Source organism: Manacus candei, unplaced genomic scaffold (assembly GCF_025592945.1).
Source record: "Manacus candei isolate 608988 ecotype Guabito, Panama unplaced genomic scaffold, ASM2559294v1 h1tg000467l, whole genome shotgun sequence".
Classification (NCBI taxonomy): domain Eukaryota; kingdom Metazoa; phylum Chordata; class Aves; order Passeriformes; family Pipridae; genus Manacus; species Manacus candei.
Window position 1 is genome coordinate 28,235 of NW_026138515.1, and position 24,384 is coordinate 52,618.

The following is a 24,384-nucleotide window of genomic DNA, read 5'->3' on the forward strand; positions in this document are numbered from 1 at the left end:
GTGTCACCTTTTCCGGGAGCTGGGCCTCCACCTCCTTCTTGAGGCGGCGGAGCAGGAAGGGCCGCAGCACCTTGTGCAGGCGGCGGATGATGAGGATGGTCTCCTCCTCGTTCAGGTCCACCTGGGCCAGGAGCGGGAATGTCACCAGGGATGGCCTGGGATGGAGCCCAGGACCCCAGGACACCGGGGCCATCCTGTGCCAGAACCCCCCCTGACCCCCATTCCCGGCGGGATCCACCCCAGGAGCTGCTCGGCCTCATCCAGCAACGGCCCCGGGGTGGGATGGGGATCCCAGGGCTCGTCCCGGGATGGGGAAGGGCAGGGACGGGCACCAGGAAATGGGATTGGCACCAGGAAATGGGATTGGCACCAGGAAATGGGATTGGCACCAGGAAATGGGATTGGCACCAGGAAAGGGCAGGGACTGGCACCAGGGAAGGGGATGGGCACCAGGGAAGGGCAGGGATTGGCACCAGGGAAGGGCAGGGATTGGCTCCATGGAATGGGATTGGCACCAGGAAATGGGATTGGCTCCAGGAAACAGGATGGGCACCAGGGAAGGGGATGGGCATCAGGGAAGGGCAGGGATTGGCACCAGGAAACGGGATGGGCACCAGGGAAGGGCAGGGATTGGCACCAGGAAATGGGATTGGCACCAGGAAACAGGATGGGCACCAGGGAAGGGGATGGGCACCAGGAAATGGGATTGGTTCCAGGAAATGGGATTGGCACCAGGGAAGGGGGTTGGCACCAGGGAAGGGGGTTGGTACCAGGAAACGGGATGGGCACCAGGGAAGGGAACAGAGCCCTTAAAGGTGGTGTTGAGACACAGCCCAGAGCTCCAGGGTCACATCCCACAGCTCCAGAGCAACTTCCAACCCCTCCAGGGCCACCTCCAACTGCTCCAGGACCACATCCCACAGCTCCAGGGCCACTTCCAACAGCTCCAGAGAAGCTTCCAACCCCTCCAGGGCCACCTCCAGCCCCTCCAGTGCCATTAATGGTGACACCAAGTCCCATCCCACAGCTCCAGGGCCACTTCCAACCCCTCCAGTGCCACCTCCAACCCCTCCAGGGCCACTTCCAACTGCTCCACGACCACTTACAGCCCCTCCAGTGCCAGCTCCAACCCCTCTAGTGCCGCCTCCAGCCCCTCCAGGGCCATCTCCAACCCCTCCAGGGCCACTTCCAACTCCTTCAGTGCCACCTCCAGCCCTTCCAGTGTCACTAATGGTGACACCAAGTCACATCCCTCAGCTCCAGGGCCACTTCCAACTGATCCAGGACCATATCCCACTGCTCCAGTGCCCCCTCCAGTGCCATTAATGATGACACCAAGTCCCCTCCCTCAGCTCCAGGGCCCCCTCCACCCCCCTGGGTGACAAAGCAACACCCCCTGGTCCCCATTCCCATCAGGAACACCACAACCCCCCCGGTCCCCATTCCCACTGGGAACGCCGGGTCACCTTCTCTCCGGTCATGGCGAAGGGCGCGTTGAACCACTGCTCGAAGGTGCTGCAGCTCTTGAAGATGGTGGGCAGCAGGAAGTTGAGCAGGGCCCAGAGCTCGGGCAGCTTGTTCTGCAGCGGCGTCCCCGTCAGCAGCAGCCGCCGCGGGGCCACGTAGTGGGTGTTGAGCACCTGGGTCAGCTTGCAGTGGTGGTTCTTCATGCGGTGCCCCTCGTCCACAATCATGTACTTCCAGCGGATCTGAGGGGCAGGGAACACCAGGAATGGTGGGAATGGTGGGACACAGCATCACCCTGACCCTGACCCTAATCCTAAACCCTAATCCTAAACCCCAACCCTGGGTCAGCTTGCAGTGGTGGTTCTTCATGCGGTGCCCCTCGTCCACAATCATGTACTTCCAACGGATCTGAGGGGCAGGGAACACCAGGAATGGTGGGAAACAGCATCACCCTAATCCTAAACCCTAACCCTGGGTCAGCTTGCAGTGGTGGTTCTTCATGCGGTGCCCCTCGTCCACAATCATGTACTTCCAACGGATCTGAGGGGTGGAGAATGGTGGGAATGGTGGGAATGGTGGGAACGGTGGGAATGGTGGGAATGGTGGGGCACAGCATCACCCTGACTCATACCCTAATCCTAAACCCTGACCCTGGGTCAGCTTGCAGTGGTGGTTCTTCATGCGGTGCCCCTCGTCCACCATCATGGACTTCCAGCGGATCTGAGGGGCAGGGAATGGTGGGAATGGTGGGAAACAGCATTAACCTAACCCTAATCCTGACCTAATCCTAAACCCTGACCCTGGGTCAGCTTGCAGTGGTGGTTCTTCATGTGGTGCCCCTCATCCACCATCATGGACTTCCAGGGGATCTGAGGGGTGGAGAATGGTGGGAATGGTGGGAACGGTGGGAATGGTGGGAATGGTGGGAACGGTGGGAATGGTAGGAATGGTGGGGTGTGGCAGTGTGGGAAGCACCCCAGCACAGCTGGGGGATCCCTGAGCCGGGAGATCCTGAAATGTCCCACAGCAGCTCTGGGAGGTGTCCCAGAGATCCCAAAACATCCCACAAATCCTCTGGGAGGTATCCCGGAGATCCCTGAGCTGGGAGATCTGGATATGCCTGGAACATCTCACAACACCTCCAAGAGGTGGGCAGGAGATCCCTGAGCTGGGAGGTCCCAAAACATCCCACAAATCCTCTGGGAGGTGTCCTGGAGATCCTTGAGGTGGGAGATCCCAAAACATCCCACAAGTCCTCCGGGAGGTGTCCCAGAGATCCCGAAACATCCCACAAATCCCACCCACGGATCCCAACCCCTCGGCAACGAGGGATCCAGTCAGTCACAAACATCCCGGGAATTCTCCCTGAAAAGGGAATCAAACTTGGGATACGCAGCCAAAAACCGGGAGCAGCAGCGGGAATTCCACCTCGGCTCCTTGGGAGACTCCAGGAGAAAGAACACCAGGACTGTGGGGGGAAGGAAAAAGGCGGGAATTCCGTGGGAATACCCCGGGGCTGCGGCATTCCCGAGGCTCACCTTGGCCAGGATGTGCTTGTCCTTGATGATGTACTCGTAGGTGGTGAGCAGGACGTTGAACTTCCCGCTCCGGAGCTGCGGGACGAAGGCTCGGCGCGCCGCCGGAGAGCCCTGGGATGGGGGGAGAGGGAATTCCAGTTGGGAATGTCCCACCGGATCGGGGGTCCCGGGAGAAGAGCAGGGGGTGGGAGGGGCTGTTCTCCCCCAGGGAGGAGAGATCTGGGGGGGATCCCTGGATCCCTGGGGGGGATCCCTGGATCCCACTGCTCAGAGAATCCCAAATTCCCAGAGGGATCGACCCGACCGGCTCCTCAACCCCACCCAACGACCATTCCATGGGGGGATGAAATTCCAGGTGTGTATTCCAGGATGGGGAAGGGTGGGAAGGACCCTCTGGGTGTATCCCAGGATGGGGGACAGCAGGAAGGACCCTCTGGGTGTATCCCAGGATGGAAAATAGTGGGAAGGACCCTCTGGGTGCATCCCAGGATGGGGAACGGTGGGAAGGACCCTCTGGGTGTATCCCAGGGTGGAAAATAGTGGGAAGGACCCTCTGGGTGTATCCCAGGATGGGGAACGGTGGGAAGGACCCTCTGGGTGTATCCCAGGATGGGGAAGGGCAGGAAGGACCCTCTGGGTGTATCCCAGGATGAGGGACAGTGGGAAGGACCCTCTGGGTGTATCCCAGGATGGGGAAGGGCAGGAAGGACCCTCTGGGTGTATCCCAGGATGGGGAAGGACAGGAAGGACCCCCTGGGTGTATCCCAGGATGGAAAATAGTGGGAAGGACCCTCTGGGTGCATCCCAGGATGGAAAATAGTGGGAAGGACCCTCTGGGTGCATCCCAGGATGGGGAACGGTGGGAAGGACCCTCTGGGTGTATCCCAGGATGGGGGACAGCAGGAAGGACCCTCTGGGATGTGTCAGGTTGGGAGCCGGGAAGCTCCCTCGGGATAACGGGGCCGAGGTAGAGGAAGAGGAGGAGGAAAAGGGAGCGGATTTCCCGGGAATTCCCCCGGGAAAACCACGGAGGACCCACCTTGTAGGAGACCTTGACCACGGAGGGAGCCCACTTGTCGAACTCGTAGGCCCAGTTGGACAAAGTCCTGCGGGGGAAGCAACGGGAAAGGCGGGAATGAGGGACACGGGGGGGGGCAAACCCCCATCCCGGGGAGGTTTTCCCGGGAATTCCTGGACTCACGAGAGCGGGACGATGATGAGGAAGGGGCCGTTGATGCGCTTGTGCTCCATGAGGTACGTGATGAGGGCGATGGTCTGGATGGTCTTGCCCAGCCCCATCTCGTCCGCCAGGATCCCGTTGAGGTTGTTGTTGTAGAGGGACACGAGCCACTCCAGGCCCTTGATCTGCGGGATTGGGATTGGGATCAGAGGGATCAGAGGGATCAGTGGGATCAGTGGGATCAGTGGGATTGGGATCAGAGGGATTGGGATCAGTGGGATCAGAGGGATCAGTGGGATCAGTGGGATCAGCGGGATTGGGATCAGTGGGATCGGGATCAGCGGGATCAGGATCAGCGGGATCAGGATCAGTGGGATCCTTATCCCACTCCAGCTCCATATCCCACTCCAGTTCCTTATCCCATTCCAGCTCCTTATCCCATTCCAGCTCCTTATCCCACTCCAATCCCAATTCCCACTCCAGCTCCTTACCCCACTCCAGCTTGTCATCCCACTCTGGCTCATTATCCCACACCAGCTCCAGCTCCTTATCCCCACTATCCCACCCCAATTCCTCATCCCCACTATCCCACCCCAATTCCTTATCCCCACTATCCCACCCCAATTCCTCATTCCCTCCATCCCACCCCGCTCTCCCTCCCCTCCTTTCCCTCCCTCCCTCTCCGGCCCCGCCGCCTCCCCCGACCCTTCATTCCCGGCGTTCCCACCCTCCCACCCCGTCACTCCCCTCATTCCCACCCTCCCACCCCGTCACTCCCCTCATTCCCACCCTCCCAGCCCGGCATTCCCGGCGTTCCCAGCACCTGGTACTGCTTGAGGACCCCGTTGACCATGAGGGCCGACTGTTTGTCCACGCGCTCGGTGACGGCGTGAGCCACGGCGTAGTACGACTGCAGCCCCCGGGCCAGCGCCTGCGACACCCCGTACTCGTCATCCACGTCCTGCTTGGCATTCCTGGGAAAAAACAGTGGGAATACAGAGCTCAGGGATGGCCAGGGAAGGACAGACACCCCGTACTCGTCATCCACGTCCTGCTTGGCATTCCTGGGGGGAAATATTGGGAATGTGGGGGTCAGGGATGGCCAGGGAGGGACAGACACCCCATACTCGTCATCCACGTCCTGCTTGGCATTCCTGGGGGGAAATATTGGGAATGTGGGGGTCAGAGGGAGAGAAAGGAGGGACAGACACCCCGTACTCGTCATCCACGTCCTGCTTGGCATTCCTGGGGGGAAAACATTGGGAATGTGGGGGTCAGAGGGAGAGAAAGGAGGGACAGACACCCCGTACTCGTCATCCACGTCCTGCTTGGCATTCCTGGGGGGAAATATTGGGAATGGGGGGGTCAGGGAGGGACAGACACCCCATACTCGTCATCCACGTCCTGCTTGGCATTCCTGGGAAAAAACAGTGGGAATACAGAGCTCAGGGATGGCCAGGGAAGGACAGACACCCCGTACTCGTCATCCACGTCCTGCTTGGCATTCCTGGGGGGAAAATATTGGGAATGGGGGGGTCAGGGAGGGAGAAAGGAGGGACAGACACCCCGTACTCGTCATCCACGTCCTGCTTGGCATTCCTGGGGGGAAAATCCGGGAATACGGGGGTCAGGGAGGGAGAAAGGAGGGACAGACACCCCGTACTCGTCATCCACATCCTCCTTGGCATTCCTGGGGGGAAAATCCGGGAATACAGAGCTGAGGGAGGGTCATGGAGGGACAGACACCCCGTACTGGGAATGGGGGAGCAGGAAAATTGGAAGAGGGAGGGAAGGGAAGGTTTGGGAAGGTTTGGGAAGGTTTGGGAAGGTTTGGGAAGGGAAGGGAAGGTTTGGGAAGGGAAGGTTTGGGAAGGGAAGGGAAGGTTTGGGAAGGGAAGGGAAGGGAAGGGAAGGGAAGGGAAGGGAAGGGAAGGGAAGGGAAGGGAAGGGAAGGGAAGGGAAGGGAAGGGAAGGGAAGGGAAGGGAAGGTTTGGGAAGGGAAGGGAAGGGAAGGGAAGGGAAGGGAAGGTTTGGGAAGGTTTGGGAAGGTTTGGGAAGGTTTGGGAAGGTTTGGGAAGGGAAGGGAAGGGAAGGGAAGGGAAGGGAAGGGAAGGGAAGGGAAGGGAAGGGAAGGGAAGGGAAGGGAAGGGAGGTTTGGGAAGGCTCCTCACTCGATGATGTGCCGGGCGTCCACCTCCGACACGTCGTCGCTGTCGGGATCCGGAATCTTCTTCTTCTCCTCCACGGGCAGCGTGGGCTGCGCCGGCTGGGGCTGCTCCTCCTCCTCCTCCTGTGGGCACAGGGAGCCGGGAATGCCGGGAATGCCCAGGGAAAACCACCCCAGGGCCCCCCTCCCAGCCAGGATCCCACCCTTCCCAAAGAGCCGCGTCGGGAACACCCGGGATGGGACCCGGGAGCTCCCGGGGGACATTCCCGGAAATCTCAGCACAAGGAGCCCCTTTGATCCCACTTTATCCTTCCAGTTTTACATCCCAGTTCACTCCCTTTTCCACGCCTTTTTTCCCATTTTTTTAATGTTATTTTATTCATTTTTATCCTATTTTATTCCACTGTTCCCTTCCAGTTTTACATCCCAGTTCACCCCATTTTCACACCTTTTTTCCCATTTTTTTAATTTTATTTTACTCATTTTTATCCCATTTTATCCCATTTTTTCCTTCCAGTTTTACATCCCAGTTCACCCATTTTTCACACCTTTTTCCCCAATTTTTATGCTATTTTATTCATTTTTGTCCCATTTCATCCCATTTTTTCCTTCCAGTTTTACATCCCAGTCCACCCCCATTTTCACCCCTTTTTTCCCATTTTTTAATGTTATTTTACTCATTTTTATCCCATTTCATCCCATTTTTTCCTTCCAGTTTTACATCCCAGTTCACCCGTTTTCACCCCTTTTTTCCCATTTTTTTAATTTATTTTATTTTTTTATTTTATTCATTTTTATCCCATTTTATCCCACTGTTCCCTTCGTTTTATATCCCAGTTCATGCCCTTTTTCACCCCTTTTCCCCCATTTTTTTAATGTTATTTTATTCATTTTTATCCCATTTTATCCCACTGTTCCATCCCACTTTCTCCCAGAGTTACCCCCCAGTTCACTCCCATTTTACCCCACTTTTTATTCCCATTTTAACAGACTTTATCCCGCCCTATCCCGTTTTTTTTGGAGCTGCCAACCAGCTGTTGCTGAGCTCAGCTCCTTCCCGCCCTTCCCAGGCATTCCCAGTGGGAATGTCCAGCAGGAATGTCCCCCCTCACCTCCTCCTCCTCCTCGGAGCCGCTCTCCTCGCTGTCGGAGCGCGGGGCCACCTCGTACCTGCGGGAACAGGGAATTCCAAGGGCCATTCCCGGCTCCCCGGGCATTCCCAGCCTCCCCTTCCCTGCTGGCACCGGTGTTCCCAGCTCCTCATTCCCATTCCCAGCTCCTCATTCCCATTCCCAGCTCCTCATTCCCATTCCCAGGCCCTCATTCCCTCCCCAGCTCCCAGAGTTCCCATCTCTGGCATTCCCAGCCCCTTCATTCCCTTTCCCATCCTCCCCCCATTCCCAGCCCCCCCATTCCCATTATTCCCTGACCCTGGATTCATCTCCAGTCAGGCCTCGAGCTGCCCCCATTCCCATTCCCATCCCCATTCCCATTCCCATTATTCCCATTGTTCCCATACCCTGGGGTTCATCTCCAGCCAGGCCTCGAGCTGCCCCCATTCCCATTATTCCCATTATTCCCATTATTCCCTGACCCTGGGTTCATCTCCAGCCAGGCCTCGAGCTGCCCCCATTCCCATTATTCCCATTGTTCCCATTGTTCCCATTATTCCCATTGTTCCCATACCCTGGGTTCATCTCCAGCCAGGCCTCGAGCTGCCCCCATTCCCATTATTCCCATTCCCATTCCCATTCCCATTATCCCCATTATTCCCAATCCCATACCCCGGGTTCATCTCCAGCCAGGCCTCGAGCTGCCCCCATTCCCATCCCCATTCCCATTATTCCCATTGTTCCCATACCCCGGGTTCATCTCCAGCCAGGCCTCGAGCTGCCCCCATTCCCATTCCCATCATTCCCATTATTCCCATTATTCCCATTATTCCCAATCCCATACCCCGGGTTCATCTCCAGCCAGGCCTCGAGCTGCCCCCATTCCCATTGTTCCCATTCCCATTGTTCCCATTGTTCCCTGACCCCGGGTTCATCTCCAGCCAGGCCTCGAGCTGCCCCCATTCCCATTGTTCCCATTCCCATTATTCCCATAATTCCCATACCCCGGGTTCATCTCCAGCCAGGCCTCGAGCTGCCCCCATTCCCATTGTTCCCATTCCCATTATTCCCACTATTCCCTGACCCTGGGTTCATCTCCAGCCAGGCCTCGAGCTGCCCCCATTCCCATTATTCCCATTATTCCCATTATTCCCATAATTCCCATACCCCGGGTTCATCTCCAGCCAGGCCTCGAGCTGCCCCCATTCCCATCCCCATTCCCATCCCCATTCCCATTGTTCCCATTGTTCCCTGACCCCGGGTTCATCTCCAGCCAGGCCTCGAGCTGCCCCCATTCCCATTGTTCCCATTCCCATTATTCCCATAATTCCCATACCCCGGGTTCATCTCCAGCCAGGCCTCGAGCTGCCCCCATTCCCATCCCCATTCCCATCCCCATTCCCATTATTCCCATTGTTCCCATACCCCGGGTTCATCTCCAGCCAGGCCTCGAGCTGCCCCCATTCCCATTCCCATCATTCCCATTATTCCCATTATTCCCATTATTCCCATTATTCCCATTATTCCCATTATTCCCATTATTCCCAATCCCATACCCCGGGTTCATCTCCAGCCAGGCCTCGAGCTGCCCCCATTCCCATTGTTCCCATTCCCATTATTCCCATTATTCCCTGACCCCGGGTTCATCTCCAGCCAGGCCTCGAGCTGCCCCCATTCCCATTGTTCCCATTCCCATTATTCCCACTATTCCCTGACCCTGGGTTCATCTCCAGCCAGGCCTCGAGCTGCCCCCATTCCCATTATTCCCATTATTCCCATTGTTCCCACTGTTCCCTGACCCCGGATTCATCTCCAGCCAGGCCTCGAGCTGCCCCCATTCCCATTATTCCCATTATTCCCATTGTTCCCACTGTTCCCTGACCCCGGGTTCATCTCCAGCCAGGCCTCGAGCTGCCCGGCCTTGGGCGCGTCGGTCCCGGTGAGGATCTTCCCGCTCTCCACGTGGATCACCTTCACGGGCAGGTCGCTCATCTGGCTCGTCTCGTCCAGAGGCTGCAAAAAAACCGGGAAAAACCGGGAATTGCCGGTCCCGGAACCCGGGGGAGAGAGCAGGGATTGGGAATTCCCTTCCTGGGACGAGCCCGGACTCACCTCCCCGTCGGGGCCGATGGCCGGAGCCTGACCCTCGGCGTTCTCCGCCTTCTGCGGGACAGACGGGCACAGGGACAGGGAAAGAGAGGGAGAGGGAGGAGGAAGAGGGAGAGGAAGAGGAGGAAAAATAAAGGAAAGGAAGAAAAACAGGAAAAAAGTGAAAGGAAGAGGAAGAAGAGGAAGAAAAAGGAGAGTGGGAGGAGGCAGGAGGAAGAGGAAGGAGAAAGGAAGAGAAGGAAAAAAAGGAAAGGAAGAAAGAGAAGATGAAGGAAGAGGAGGAAGAGGAGAAAGAGGAAGAGGAAGAGGAAGGAGAGTGGGAAGAGGGAGGAGGAAGAGAGAGGAGGAAGAAGAAGAGGAGGAAAAAAAAGGAAAGGAAGAGAAAGGATTAAAGTGGAAGAAAGAGAAAAAAAGAGGAAGGAAGAGGAGGAAGAGGAGAAAGAGGAAGAGGAAGGAGAGTGGGAAGAGGGAGGAGGAAGAGGGAGGAGGAAGAGGGAGAGGAGGAAAGAAAAGGAAAGGAAGAGAAAGGGGAAAAAAGTGAAAGGAAGAAGAGGAAGAGAAAGGAGAGTGGGAAGAGACAGGAGGAAGAGGAAGGAGAAAGGAAGAGAAGGAAAAAAAGGAAAGGAAGGATAAAGTTGGAAGAAAGAGAAAAGAAGAGGAAGGAAGAGGAGGAAGAGGAAGAGGAAGGAGAGCAGGAAGAGGCAGGAGGAAGAGGGAGAAGGAAGAAGAAGAGAAGGAAAAAAAAGGAAAGGAAGAGAAAGGGGAAAAAAGTGAAAGGAAGAGGAAGAAGGGGAAGAAAGGAGAGTGGGAAGAGGCAGGAGGAAGAGGAAGGAGAAAGGAAGAGAAGGAAAAAAAGGAAAGGAAGAGAAAGGATAAAAGTGGGAGAAAGAGAAAAGAAGAGGAAGGAAGAGGAAGAAGAGGAGAAAGAGGAAGAGGAAGGAGAGTGGGAAGAGGCAGGAAGAAGAGAGAGGAGGAAGAGGAAGAAGAGGGAAAAAAAGAAAGGAAGAGAAAAAGCGAAAGGAAGAGAAAGGAAGAGGAAAAAGAGGAAGAGGAAGAGAAAGAAGAAGGAAAGCAGGAAGAGGCAGGAGAAAGAGAGAGGAGGAAGACGAAGAGGAGGAAAAAAACAAAGGAAGAGAAAGGAAAGAAAGAGGAGAAACAGAAACAGGAAAAAAAGGAAGAGAAAGGAAAGAAAGAGGAGAAACAGAAACAGGAAAAAAAGGAAGAGAAAGGAAACAAAGAGGAGAAACAGAAACAGGAAAAAAAGGAAGAGAAGGGAAAGAAGGAGAAGCAGGAAGAGCAGGGGGAGAAGGAGAAGCAAGAGCAGGGTCAGGCCGGGCGGTGGCCCCGGCGCTCCCTCCGGGAGCCCCCCCGGTGCCTTTCCCGGGGCTTCTCCTTCCTCCCACCTTCTTCTTCTTCTTCTTCTTCTTCTCCTTGGCCACCTGGGCCGCCTTGTGCTGCCTCACCAGCTCGGTCAGGTTGGCCACGTACTCGTCCGTCTGCTGCAGCAGGTAGGCCAGGCGCTTGTCCTTCTTCTGGTCGATCAGCTTGCGGTAACCCTCCTCGTCCTCGGCCTGGGGGGGACACCGGGGTCACCTGGGAGCACCTGGGATACACCTGGGAGCACCTGGGATACACCTGGGATACACCCTGAACATCTGGGATACACCCTGAACATCTGGGATACACCTGGGATACACCCTGAACATCCCCCTCCTCATCCTCGGCCTGGGGGGGACACCGGGGTCACCTGGGATACACCTGGGATAGACCCTGAACATCTGGGATACACCTGGGATACACCCTGAACATCTGGGATACACCTGGGATACACCCTGAACACCTGGGATCCACCTGGGAACACCTGGATCCACCTGGAATCACTGGGAATCACCTGGATACACCTGGGATACACCTGGGAACACCTGGGAACACCTGGATCCACCTGGAATCACTGGGGACCACCTGGGATACCCCTGGGACCCCCAGGGACCACCCCGAGCACACCCCGGACACCCCGTGCTGCCCTCCCTCCCCCTCACCCCACGGACAGGAGGAAGGTCCCCCTGACCCCCCGACCCTCCCCAGGCCCCTCCCTGACCCTTGACCCCCCCCATGACCCCCCGACCCCCCCTGACCCCCCTGTGACCCCCCTGACCATGAGGCGCCGCATGCGCTCCTTCTCGATGCGCTCGTTCTCCTTCTTCTGCTCGCGCTCGGTGTTGGCGTGGTAGGTGGCCACCGCCTTGGTCAGCTTCTGGATCTTCCCGCTCACGCTCCGGTGGTACTCCTTGAAGTCCTTGGCGTGCTGCAGGATGCTGTTGAGGTATTCCTGCGGGGACGGCGGCCGGACATGCGGGCGTTGGCGTTGGGTGGGCGGGAGCGCGCGGGACACGCCGGGGCGGGGAGGGACCGGCGGCCGAGACCGACGGTCAGTGGAGGGTCCCAATGGTCATTGGGTGGTGCCAAGGTCAATAGAGGGTGCCAATGGTCATTGGGTGGTGCCAAGGTCAATGGGGGGTGCCAATGGTCATTAGAGGGTGCCAATGGTCATTGGGTGGTGCCAAGGCCAATGGAGGGTGCCAATGGTCATTGGGTGGTCTCAAGGTCAGTGGAGGGTCCCAGTGGTCAATGGGTGGTGCCAAGGTCATTGGAGGGCCCCAACAATCACCAGAAGTTCCCAACAGTCATTGGGTGGTCCCAACAGTCATTGGGTGGTCCCAATGCTCATTGGAGGGTCCTGACAGTCATTGGGTGGTCCCAACAGTCATTAGGTGGTCCCAATGCTCACTGGAGGCTCCCAATGGTCATTGAGTGGTCCCAGGGGTCACCAGAGAGCCTCGTAGCCCTTGGACGGTCCCGGTGGCCACTGGATGGTCCCAGTGGCCACTGATGGTCCCATCACCCACAACTGGACCCTAGCCCACTATCACCCACCCTTGGCCACCACCGCCCAACCACTCGTCCCGGAGCCGACCTCCAACCCCCCCCAAAATCCCAAAAAATCCCCGTTTCCCGCCGCCTCCGCCCTGCTACTCCCGGAAAATCCCCCCTTCCCCGCCGGACCTGGTGCTTCTGGCGGCGCTTGCGCTCCTGCTCGATCTTCTGCTGCTTCTCCAGCTTCTCGGTGATGCGGGCCTCGCGCAGCGACTGCCGCTTGCTGCGCTTGTAGGCCTTGGCGTTGAGCGCCGTCTCCAGCGCCGTGTCCCGCCGCATGCACACCACCACCTCCTGCCGCAGCTGCAGCACGGGGAAAACGGCGAGGGGTCAGCCCCTGGGGACGCTCCTGGTGCTCCCAGGGATCCCGGTGTTCCCAGAGGATGCCGGCGCTCCTGGCGCTCCCAGCACTCCCAGGGATCCCAGTGCTCTCAGGGATCCCGGCGTTCCCAGAGATCCCAGCACTCCCAGTGCTCTCGGCACTCCCAGGGATCCTGGTATTCCCAGCGATCCCAGCACTCCCAGGGATCCTGGTATTCCCAGCGATCCCAGCATTCCCAGGGATCCCAACATTCCCAGAGATCCCAGTGCTCCCAGGGATCCCGGTGATCCCAGGGATTCTGGCATTCCTGGCACTCCCAGAGATCCCAGCACTCCCACAGATCCTGGCACTCCCAGCGCTCCCGACACTCCCAGGGATCCCGGCATTCCCAGGGATCCTGACATTCCCAGGGATCCCGACACTCCCAGTGCTCCCAGCACTACCAGTGTTCCCAACACTCCCAGCACTCCCGGCATTCCCAGGGATCCCAACACTCCCAGGGATCCTGGCATTCCCAGGGATCCCGACACTCCCAGGGATCCCGACACGCCCAGGGATCCTGGCATTCCCAGGGATCCTGACATTCCCAGGGATCCTGACACTCCCAGTGCTCCCGGCACTCCCAGGGATCCCGGCATTCCCAGGGATCCTGGTGCTCCCAGAGATCCCAGTGCTCCCAGTGCTCCCGGCACTCCCAGGGATCCTGGCACTCCCAGAGATCCCAGCACTCCCAGGGATCCCGGCATTCCCAGGGATCCCGGCATTCCCAGGGATCCCAGCACTCCCAGGGATCCCGGCACTCCCAGGGATCCCGACACTCCCAGGGATCTCAGCACTCCCAGTGCTCCCGACGCTCCCAGTGCTCCCAGCACTCCCAGGGATCCCAGCATTCCCAGCGCTCCTGGCACTCCCAGCGCTCCTGGCATTCCCAGGGATCCAGCACTCCCAGCACTCCCAGGGATCCCGACACTCCCAGTGCTCCCAGCATTCCCAGTGCTCCCAACACTCCCAGCGCTCCCGACATTCCCAGGGATCCCGGCGTTCCCGGCGCTGACCTGGCGCTGGAAGTTGAGGAGCCGCAGGGCCTTGAGCTCGATGGTGGCCTTGGTGCGCAGGTCCCCGGCCAGGGAGCCGGGCAGGTTCTCCAGCTCCTGGATGCGGTGGGCGATGCGGGCCTGGAGCCTGACGGGGGGTTTTTTCGGGATGAGTATTTTTTTGGGATGAGTTTCGGCTCCGCTCCCGCCCCGGCTCCCATCGGGAGGGCGCCGGGGAGTCGCCCCGGGAATGGCGGGATGGGATTTGGGGACACCCGGACACGGAGGGGCCGGAGCGTGGCCGGGAGGAATCTCCCAGGAAAATGAACCCCCCTTCATCCCCCTGGATCTCAGGAACAGGGAAAACGGGATGGGGGCGCCGGTGACCCACGGAGGGCCCAGACTCCGGGAGCAGCCCCGGGAATGTCCCACTTTTCCCCAACCATGGCTCCCGGGGCAAGGAATCTCTGGAGTCCCTGTACTCCTGGGGCAGGGGATCCCTGGAATCCCTGTACTCCTGGGGCAGGGGATCCCTGGATTCCCTGGAATCCCTGTACTCCTGGGGCAGGAGATCCCTGGAATCCCTGTACTCCTGGGGTAGGGGATCTCTGGAATCTCTGGAATCCCTGTACTCCTGGGGCAGGGGATCCCTAGATTCCCTGGAATCCCTGGGGCAGGAGATCCCTGGAATCCCTGGAGTCCCTGTACTCCTGAGAACCCCCCGAGAACCCCACGTTCCCACCTGTACTCCCTGTATTCCCTGGGATCCCTGTATTCCCTGTATTCCCAGGTATCCCTGCCCTCCCCAGGACCCCCAGAACCCCCCAGAACCCCCAGCCCCACCTGTACTCCCTGTATTCCCCAGGTATCCCTGTACTCCCCGTAATCCCCAGGTATCCCTGCCCTCCCTAGAACCCCCCAGGACCCCCCCATCCCACCAGGTTCCCACCTGTACCCCCTGTATTCCCCAGAATCCCTGTACTCCCTGTATTCCCAGGTACCCTTGCCCTCCCCAGGTATCCCTGCCCTCCCCGTAACCCCCCAGGACCCCCCCGTCCCCCACGTTCCCACCTGTACTCCCTGTATTCCCAGGTATCCCTGTACTCCCTGGGTACCCCTGCCCTCCCCAGAACCCCCCAGGACCCCCCCATCCCACCAGGTTCCCACCTGTACTCCCTGTATTCCCAGGTATCCCTGCCCTCCCCAGGTATCCCTGCCCTCCCCAGGTATCCCTGCCCTCCCCAGGACCCCCAGAACCCCCCAGGACCCCCCCGTCCCACCAGGTTCCCACCTGTACTCCCTGTAATCCCCAGGTATCCCTGCCCTCCCCAGAACCCCCCAGGACCCCCCATCCCACCAGGTTCCCACCTGTACTCCCTGTAATCCCCAGGTATCCCTGCCCTCCCCAGGACCCCTGGACCCCTCGTCCCATGGCAGTCCCACCTGTACTCCCTGCCCTCCCCAGGACCCCTGTAATCCCTGTGATCCCTGCCCTCCCCAGACCCCCCCAGGACCCCCCCATCCCCCCGCGTTCCCACCTGTACTCCCTGTATTCCCTGGAATCCCTGGAATCCCTGGGTATCCCCGCCCTCCCCAGGACCCCCCAGCCCCCCGTGTTCCCACCTGTACTCCCTCTCCTGCAGGATCTCGACGGGGTCGAGGCCGCGGGGTTTCTGGATGGGGGTGATGCGGTTCTGCTTGGGGTGCATGGGCAGGGCGGGCGGCGCCGGCTGCCCCGGCGAGGGCGGGGGGGGCCCGGGGGAGGCGGGGGGCACGGCGGGCGGGGCGGGGGACGGGCGGCCCGCGGGGGGGGGCGGCAGCAGCTTCTGGGGGGCCCCGCCCGGCGCCGCCGCCGACAGCGGCCCTGCGGGAACAGCGGGAACGGCCGGGAGTCACAACGGGAACGGGGCGGGGTTCACCCCCCGGCCCCCTGAAACACGGTTAGACGGCTGGAAAGGAACCCTGAAACCCTAAGAAACTCCAGTTATCTGGCTGGAAAGTAACCCCAATTCCCTAAAAAACATCAGTTATCCACCTGGAAAGTAACCCCCAATCCCTAAAAGCATCAGTTACCCAGCTGGAAAGTAACCCCAATTCCCTAAAAAACATCAGTTATCCACCTGGAAAGTAACCCCCAATCCCTAAAAGCATCAGTTATCCACCAGGAAAGTAAACCCAAATCGCTGAAAAACACCAGTTATCTGGGTAGAAATAAACCCCCAAATCCCTGAAAATCACCAGTTATCTGGCTGGAACGTAACCCCAAATTCCTAAAAGCATCAGTTACCTAGCTGGAAAGTAACCCCCAATTCCCTAAAAAACATCAGTTATCTGGGTAGAAATAAATGCCCAAATCCCTGAAAAACATCAGTTATCCATATGGAAAGTAATCCCCAATCCCTAAAAAATAGCAGTTATCTGGCAGGAAAGTAATCCCAAATCCCTGAAAAATACCAGTTATCCACCTGCAAAGTAACCCCCAATTCCCTAAAAAATACCAGTTATCCACCTGGAAAGTAACCCCCAATTCCCTAAAAAACATCAGTTATCTGGCAGGAAAGTAATCCCAAATCCCTGAAAAACACCAGTTATCTGGGTAGAAATTAACCCCCAAATCCCTGAAAAACATCAGTTATCCACCTGGAAAGTAACCCCCAATCCCTAAAAGCATCAGTTACCCAGCTGGAAAGTAACCCCAAATCCCTAAAAAACACCAGTTATCTGGCAGGAAAGTAATCCCAAATCCCTGAAAAACACCAGTTATCTGGGTAGAAATTAAACCCCTAAATCCCTAAAAAACACCAGTTATGCAGCTGGAAAGTAACTCCCAATCCCTAAAAAACACCAGTTATCCACCTGGAAAGTAACCTCAAATTCCCTAAAAAATACCAGTTATCTGGCAGGAAAGTAACCCCAATTCCCTAAAAAACATCAGTTATCTGGGTAGAAAAAAACCCCCAAATCCCTGAAAAACATCAGTTATCCACCTGGAAAGTAACCCCCAATCCCTAAAAGCATCAGTTACCCAGCTGGAAAGTAACCCCAAATCCCTAAAAAATACCAGTTATCCATCTGGAAAGTAACCCCCAATTCCCTAAAAAATACCAGCTGTTTAGGGGAAAATTAACCCCCCAATCCCTAAAAATCACCAGTTATCCGACTGGAATTTACACCCAAAACTCCAGTTATTTGGCTGGAAATAAACATCAATTCCCTAAAAACCACCAAATTTCCCCCCTAAAACTGCATTTTTTTGGTTGGAAATTAACCCCAAAAAACCCTCCAATCCTTGGGCTGGGAAATCAACCCCAATTCCCAAAAAAACTCCAATTCTTTGGCTGGGAAATCAACCCCAATTCCCAAAAAACCCTCCAATTTTTTGGCTGGGAAATCAACCCCAATTCCCAAAAAAGCCTCCAATTCTTTGGCTGGGAAATCAACCCCAATTCCCCAAAAAAAACCTCAAATCCTTTGGTTGGGAAATCACCCCCAATCCTTGGAATGCACACGTGGATCCTCGGAAAGCTCCGACCCAGAGGTCCGACCCGCCCTTCCCAGATTGCCAGCCCCGATTCCAGGGGTTTAACCGGGAATTCCCTTCGCTCCCACCCCCTCCCAGCTCATCCCTTGCTGGGCTGAATTCCCAGGATTTCGGGTCTCACCTTCCGGCCAGGGCTTGGGGGGGCCCCCGGGGGGCTGTCCCGGCATTCCGGGGGGAACTCCTGAGGGGCCGGGCGGGGGCATGTTGGGCCCTCCCATTCCTGGGAATTCCCAACGGAGCCGGCGGGAAAGGGAGACAAAAAAAAAAAGAGGAAAATCCCATGAGGAAGCTGATTCCTGGGGGAGATTCCGGGGGGAGATTCTGGAGGGAGATTCCCAGTGGGAATGTTTGGTGAGGATGAGGAGGACACCTGGGATGGAATGGGATGAGCTTTGGGGTCCCTTCCCATGGATCCCCCAGGATGGAACGGGATGAGCTCCCCACAGATATCCCAGGACAAGCTCCCCATGGATATCCTGGGACGAGCTCCCCTGGGATCCCCCATTCCCATTTCCCCTCGGATCCCCTGTTCTTATCCCCCCTGGATCCCCCATCCCAATTTCCCCCCAGGTCCCTCTGGATCCCCCATCCCAATTTCCCCCCAAGTCCCTCTGGATTCCCCATTCTGATGTCCCCCCACATTCCCCATCCCCATTTCTCCTCAGATCCCCCATTCCCATCTCCCCTCTGGATCCCCCATTCCAATCTCCCCTCATATTCCCCATTCCCACCTCCCCTGTACCCCCCATCCCAATTTCCCCCCAGATCCCCCATTCCCATCTCCCCTCTGGATTCCCTGTTCCAATCATCTCCCCCTGTACCCCCCATCCCAATCTCCCCCAGCTCCCCCTGCACCCCCCATCCCAATTTCCCCCCAGTTCCTTCTGTATCCTCCTGGATCCCCCATCCCAATCTCCCCCAGCTCCCCCATCCCCATCCCCATCCCCATTCCCATTCCCATTCCCATTCCCATCCCCATCCCCTCACCATGAGGTCTGGAGTACCCAGGTGGTGCCGGCCCCGCTCCGGGCGTGGCTCCCACTGCCTGGATCCCCCATCCCAATCTCCCCCATCCCCATCCCCATCCCCATCCCCATTCCCATTCCCATCCCCATTCCCATTCCCACTCCCATTCCCATCCCCTCACCGTGAGGTCTGGAGTACCCGGGCGGTGCCGGCCCCGCTCCAGGCGCAGTTCCGGCGGCCTGGATCCCCCATCCCAATCTCCCCCATCCCCATTCCCATCCCCATTCCCATCCCAATCTCGCCCATTCCCATCCCAATCTCCCCCATCCCCATCCCCTCACCGTGAGGTCTGGAGTAGCCGGGCGGTGCCGGCCCCGCTCCGGGCGCAGTTCCAGCGGCCTGGATCCCCCATCCCAATCTCCCCCATCCCCATTCCCATTCCCATTCCCATCCCAATCTCCCCCATCCCCACTCCCTCACCGTGAGGTCTGGAGTAGCCGGGCGGTGCCGGCCCCGCTCCGGGCGCAGTTCCAGTGGCCTGGATCCCCCATCCCAATCTCCCCCATCCCCATTCCCATCCCAATCTCCCCCATCCCCATTCCCATCCCAATCTCCCCCATCCCCATCCCCTCACCATGAGGTCTGGAGTAGCCGGGCGGTGCCGGCCCCGCTCCGGGCGCAGTTCCGGCGGCCTGGATCCCCCATCCCAATCTCCCCCATCCCCATTCCCATCCCAATCTCCCCCATCCCCATCCCCTCACCGTGAGGTCTGGAGTAGCCGGGCGGTGCCGGCCCCGCTCCGGGCGCTGCTCCCGCGGCCTGGGCGGCTCCGGCGGGCGGAGGTAGAGCGGGGATCTGGGGCTGCATCCCGGGCAGGGGCCGCTTCCCCTGCACGGCCACCTGCAGGTGCTCGGGGAGGGGTTGCCCCCGGGCCAGCAGCTTGTAGGCCATGATCTGGGCCCGCAGCTGGTGCAGCTGCGCCGCGTTGAACGGCGACGCGGCCCCGCGCCCGCCCGGGCCCAGCGCCGGCGCCTCCGCGCCCGAGCCGCCCCCGGAGCCCTCCAGGGACCCCCCGGAGCCGCCCCCGGAGCCCCCCGAGGGGCCGTTGGAGGGCACCGGGCTGGAGGCGTGTTCCGAGCCGCCCAAGGGCGACGGGTAACCTGGAGAGAGGGGGGGAGAAAGAAAGGAGTTGGGTCATCCTGGAATCCACTGGAGGGGATGGAGAGCTCCCAACAGGTCCAGGGGTTGGTCGTGGAGGGATGGAATCAGCCCCCCAGGTCCAGGGGTTGGTCATGGAGGGATGGAATCAGCCCCCCCAGATCCAGGGGTTAACCCCGGAAGGATGGAATCAGCCCCCCAGGTCCAGGGTTTAATCCTGGAGGAACTAAATTATCCCCCCAAATCCAGGGTTTCATCCTGGAGCGACTGACTAAACACTCCTCCAAATCCAGGGTTTAGTTGTGGAGGAATAGAATCAGTCCCCTCAAATCCAGGGGTTAACTCTGGAATGATGGAATCAGCCTCCCCAGATCCAGGATTTAATAACCCTAGAAGGACTAAATTATCCCCCTAAATCCCGGATTTAACCCTGGAGTGATCCAACCATTCCTCCAAATCTGGAATGATCCAATCATTCCTCCAAATCCAAATTTTAACCCTGGAGTGATCCAATCGTTCCTCCAAATCCAGGATTTAATTCTGGAGTGATACAATCATTGCTCCAAACCCAGGATTTAACCCTGGAGTGATCCAATCATTCCCCCAAATCTGGAATGATCCAATCATTCCCCCAAATCCAGGATCTAATCCTGGAATCCCCTGGAGGGATCCAACCCTCTCCAACCCCAGGGATTTGATCCCGGATACCCCCTGGAATGATTAACTCCCACCCCAAAAACCCCGGGATTTCAGCCCAAACCAATAAATCCCCAGGATTTGCCCCCTCCCCCCTCCCTCCCAGGGGCTCTCCCGACCTTGGGAATGCTGGTCCATGGGGCTGGGGGGGGGTCCCATCCCCGCGTGGCCCCCCGGGCGCAGCCCCATCCCCTTCATGGTCCCGTAACGCGGGTCCTCGGCCAGGCCCTTCTCGTGCAGCGCGTCCAGGGGCTGCCGGGGGGGAATCCCAGGAAATCAGGGCCGGAGGGAGGGGAATTCCCGGGAAATCAGGCCCAGAGGGAGGGCAATTCCCGGGAAATCAGGGCCGGAGGGAGGGGAATTCCCGGGAAATCAGGCCCGCAGGGAGCCAGCCCGGAGTGGTCCCGGAGCTCCCGGACCCTCCCAGGCCATTGGAGTGGGGTTTGGGGGTCAAAAACTCCCAAAAAGTCTCACACACAGTGACCTTCCAGTGCCATCCCAGCCCTTCCCAGTGCCCTCCAGTGCCCTCCCAGTGCCCTCCCAGTGCCATCCTGGCCCTTCCCACCATCTCCCAGTGCCCTCCCAGTGCCATCCCAGCCCTTCTCAGTGCCCTTCCACTGCCCTCCCACCATCTCCCAGTGCCATCCTGGCCCTTCCCACCATCTCCCAGTGCCCTCCCACCCCTTCCCAGTGCCATCCCACCATCTCCCAGTGCCATCCCAGCCCCTCCCAGTGCCCTCCCACCATCTCCCAGTGCCATCCCAGCCCTTCCCACCATCTCCCAGTGCCACCCCAACCCTTCCCAGCCCCTCCCATTGCCCTCCCACCATCTCCCAGTGCCCTCCCAGCCCTTCCCAGCCCTTCCCAGTGCCATCCCAGCCCTTCCAGTGCCCCCCCAGCCCTTCCCAGCACCCTCCCAGTGGGGACAGATCCCGGGCAACCCGGCTGGAGCATTCCCAGGGGTCTGGAGCCAGGATTCCGGGCTGGCCTCACCTTGTGCAGGGGGTGGATGGCCTCCGGGGCGTATCCCGGCGCCGGGAGGTGTCCGGAGTGTCCCGAGTGTCCGGAGCCCGGCGAGGGGCCGGGAGAGGGGCCCAACATGGAGCCCGGGGAGGGGCCGGGGCCGGGAGAGGGGCCGGGCCGGGGGGTCCCGCCCAGGGGGGGCTCCGGAGTCGCCATCTCAGAGCTGGAGCCGGGAAGGGGCACCTGGAGCTGCACCTGGAACGGGGGGAGGGCTGGGAACGGAGCCCGGGATCCGACAGCGGGGCCCAGGGAGGGAGGGATGGGGAAAACCCCTCCCTGATCCAGGAACAGGGGGCAGGAGACCCCCTTCCTCCTCTCAGGCACCAGGAATTCCCTTCCCAATCCATCCCTGAGGCACCAGGAATTCCCTTCCCAATCCAGCCTCAATCACCAGGAATTCCCTTCCCAAGCCATCCCTGAGGCACCAGGAATTCCCTTCCTAATCCATCCTTAATCACCAGGAATTCCCTTCCCAATCCAGCCTCAATCACCAGGAATTCCCTTCCTAATCCATCCCTGAAACACCAGGAATTCCCTTCCCAAGTCATCCTCAGGCACCAGGAATTCCCTTCCCAATCCAGCCTCAATCACCAGGAATTCCCTTCCCAATCCAGCCTCAGGCACCAGGAATTCCCTTCCCAATCCATTCTCAATCACCAGGAATTCCCTTCCTAATCCATCCCTGAGGCACCAGGAATTCCCTTCCCAAGCCATTCTCAATCACCAGGAATTCCCTTCCCAATCCAGCCTCAGGCACCAGGAATTTCCTTCCCAATCCAGCCTCAATCACCAGGAATTCCCTTCCTAATCCATGCCTGAGACACCAGGAATTCCCTTCCCAATCCATCCCTGAGGCACCAGGAATTCCCTTCCCAATCCATCCTCAGGCACCAGGAATTCCCTTCCCAATCCAGCCTCAATCACCAGGAATTCCTTTCCCAGTTTGAGCCAATCCAGCCCTTGGGAATCTCCTTCCTCCCACCCCCAGGGGCTGCAGGAGCCGTTCCCATCCCTCTCCCAACATCCCCATCCCTCTCCCACCAGGAAAACAGGGATTAACCAAGTGGTTTCCCGGGAAACAGAGGGATTTGCTTCCCATTGGATCCCATTTTCCCAGGAAAACCCCGAACCGGCCCAAACCCAGGAAAAGCGGGGAAGGAATTTTTGACCCGCCCCCCTTCCCTCCCTCCTTCCCGCGGGAATTTCATCCCTAATTCCAAGGGAAAGCCGGCACGTCTAAGGGAACGATTCCCACGGGATGGCACTTCCCAAATTCCCGAATTCCGGCACCCACCTACGGGCATGGGGGGCTCCGACACCTCCGGAGGGGATCGGCTCCTAACGCCGGGCTGGGGGGAAAACCGGGAATGAGTCGGGAATGCCGGGAACCGGTCGGGAATGTCGGGAATTAGGTCGGGAACGGCGGCGCCGGGAGCGCAGGGAAGCGCCGGCAGAGCACGAGGCTCCCAAAAACGGGAATTTCCTCCCGGATTTGAGGGATTCTCGGGGAATTCGAGAGCGAGGAAACGCTCCGGGAGCCGTGAAGAATCCATTAAAAAATTCCCGAGGGATCATTCCACCTGCTCCGGCCCCACCGACCCTCCCCGTAGCAGCACCGCGGCATTTTCCCGGGATTTTCCCGGGATTTCTGGATAAAAGAAACCCCCCCCTCCCGGATTCCAGGCGGGGAATCCTTAATTCCCAAAATCCAGGAGAGAAAAATAAAACCTCCTTAAAAAAGGAATTAATCAAAGCGGATTGATCCCATTACTGGAGGGGGATTTTCCCGTTTCTGAGAGGGTTTGGAAAGGGAGAGTCCGGGAGGGATTTTGGGAGCGGGGTGTGGAAACAGGAAAGCGGGAATGGGAAAATAAGTCGGGAAAGGGGGAACGGGAGCAGGCTCATAAATTTTAATGAAGTCCCTTCATTAGCCCCCTCCCGGCTCCGGGAGCAGGAAAATGGATTATTCCATTATTCCAGCCGTGGGAAAAAGGGGGGAGGAGGGAGGAGAAATGGAAGGGGATAAATCCCACTCCCACCCCCCCAAAAATCGGGAAGGGGGAGCGGAGGAGCCCCCCGGGATCGGGGGGTGGGGGTGGGTTTGGTGTCCTCGGGAAGGACAAAGAGGGAATCGCTCAAGGAGGATCCGGGGGGGGAAAGGGAAGGGCTGGATTTGGGGGGGGGGGGAACATCCCCCTGTGAGGGGGGGGCTGGAGGAGGGGGAGGGAAAAAGGGGGGGGGAGAGGGAGGAGAAATTTGGGGGCTGGAAAGGGAGGGGGCTGAAAAAGGGGAGGTGGAAATGGGGGAGATTAAGGGGGGGTGGAAAAAGGGGGGAAAATAGGGGGGCTGGAAAAGGGGGTGGCGGTGCAGGGGGGGAGGGAAGAAGGAGGGAGACGGGGGAGAAAGGGGGATTTGGGGGGGTTGGAAGGGGGGGGAAAGGGGGGCCTTGAGGGGGTCTGGGGATCAAGGGGAGCGATTTGGGGGCGGGAGGGGGATTGAGGGGGTCAATGGGGGGCCCCCCGGGTCCCGAACAAAGGCCCGTGACCCTCGCGGGCCGCCGTACCCGCCCGCGCGCCCCCGCCGGGCCTTACCGGGGCCGGGCCCCTCGGCGGAAGCCTCGGCGGGGCCCTCGGCTGGGCCCATGGCGGGCGGATCCCGCCGCGATCCCGAACCCGATCCCGGCGGGGGAAACAAAGGAGCCGCCGGAGCCGCCGGAGCCGCCGCCGCCTCAGGGAGAGTCCGCACTGCGCCTGCGCCGCCCGGCCCCGCGCCGCGCCCCGCCCGCCGCGCCCGAACGACCAATGGCGCGGCGGCCCCCGCGCCGGGGCGGCCAATCGCCGGCGGGGACGCGGGCGCGAGCGCGGCCGCCCCGCCCGCCCCCCGAGGGCCCAGCCAATGGGGGCGCGGCGCGCCGGCCCCCCCCACCCCGCCAGGGGAAGATGGGAGGGGGGGAGCGAGGCCGCGCCCACCCGCGCCGCGGCGGCCAATGGGAGGCGCGCTCGCCGCGCTGCCCCGCCCCCGCCGTTACGCTCCTGTCAGTCATCCGCGTTTGTAGCCAATGAGCGCGGGGCTCCCCCGCCGCGGCCAATGGGAGGGCGGGGATATGCCGGGAGGGCGGGGCCGGCGGCGGCGGAGGG

At 59.4% G+C, this 24,384-nt stretch overlaps 1 protein-coding gene across 1 annotated transcript in view; it reads right to left on the reverse strand.

Moving 5' to 3' along the window:
* Positions 1–23,985, reverse strand: part of LOC127465700 (transcription activator BRG1-like) — a 47,958-nt gene extending 23,973 nt beyond the window's left edge. The window contains 21 exon segments of the mRNA XM_051776206.1: positions 8–121; positions 1,467–1,709; positions 3,006–3,116; positions 4,045–4,111; positions 4,207–4,370; positions 5,009–5,159; positions 6,357–6,475; positions 7,465–7,522; positions 9,347–9,477; positions 9,577–9,627; positions 10,977–11,144; positions 11,729–11,902; positions 12,637–12,810; positions 13,885–14,011; positions 15,487–15,727; positions 17,526–17,624; positions 19,132–19,530; positions 20,344–20,476; positions 21,218–21,442; positions 22,542–22,596; positions 23,839–23,985. Coding sequence (XP_051632166.1) covers positions 8–121; positions 1,467–1,709; positions 3,006–3,116; positions 4,045–4,111; positions 4,207–4,370; positions 5,009–5,159; positions 6,357–6,475; positions 7,465–7,522; positions 9,347–9,477; positions 9,577–9,627; positions 10,977–11,144; positions 11,729–11,902; positions 12,637–12,810; positions 13,885–14,011; positions 15,487–15,727; positions 17,526–17,624; positions 19,132–19,530; positions 20,344–20,476; positions 21,218–21,403 — 2,910 coding nt within the window. The 5' untranslated portion in view covers positions 21,404–21,442; positions 22,542–22,596; positions 23,839–23,985.
* Between the last annotated feature and the right edge of the window lie 399 nt (positions 23,986–24,384).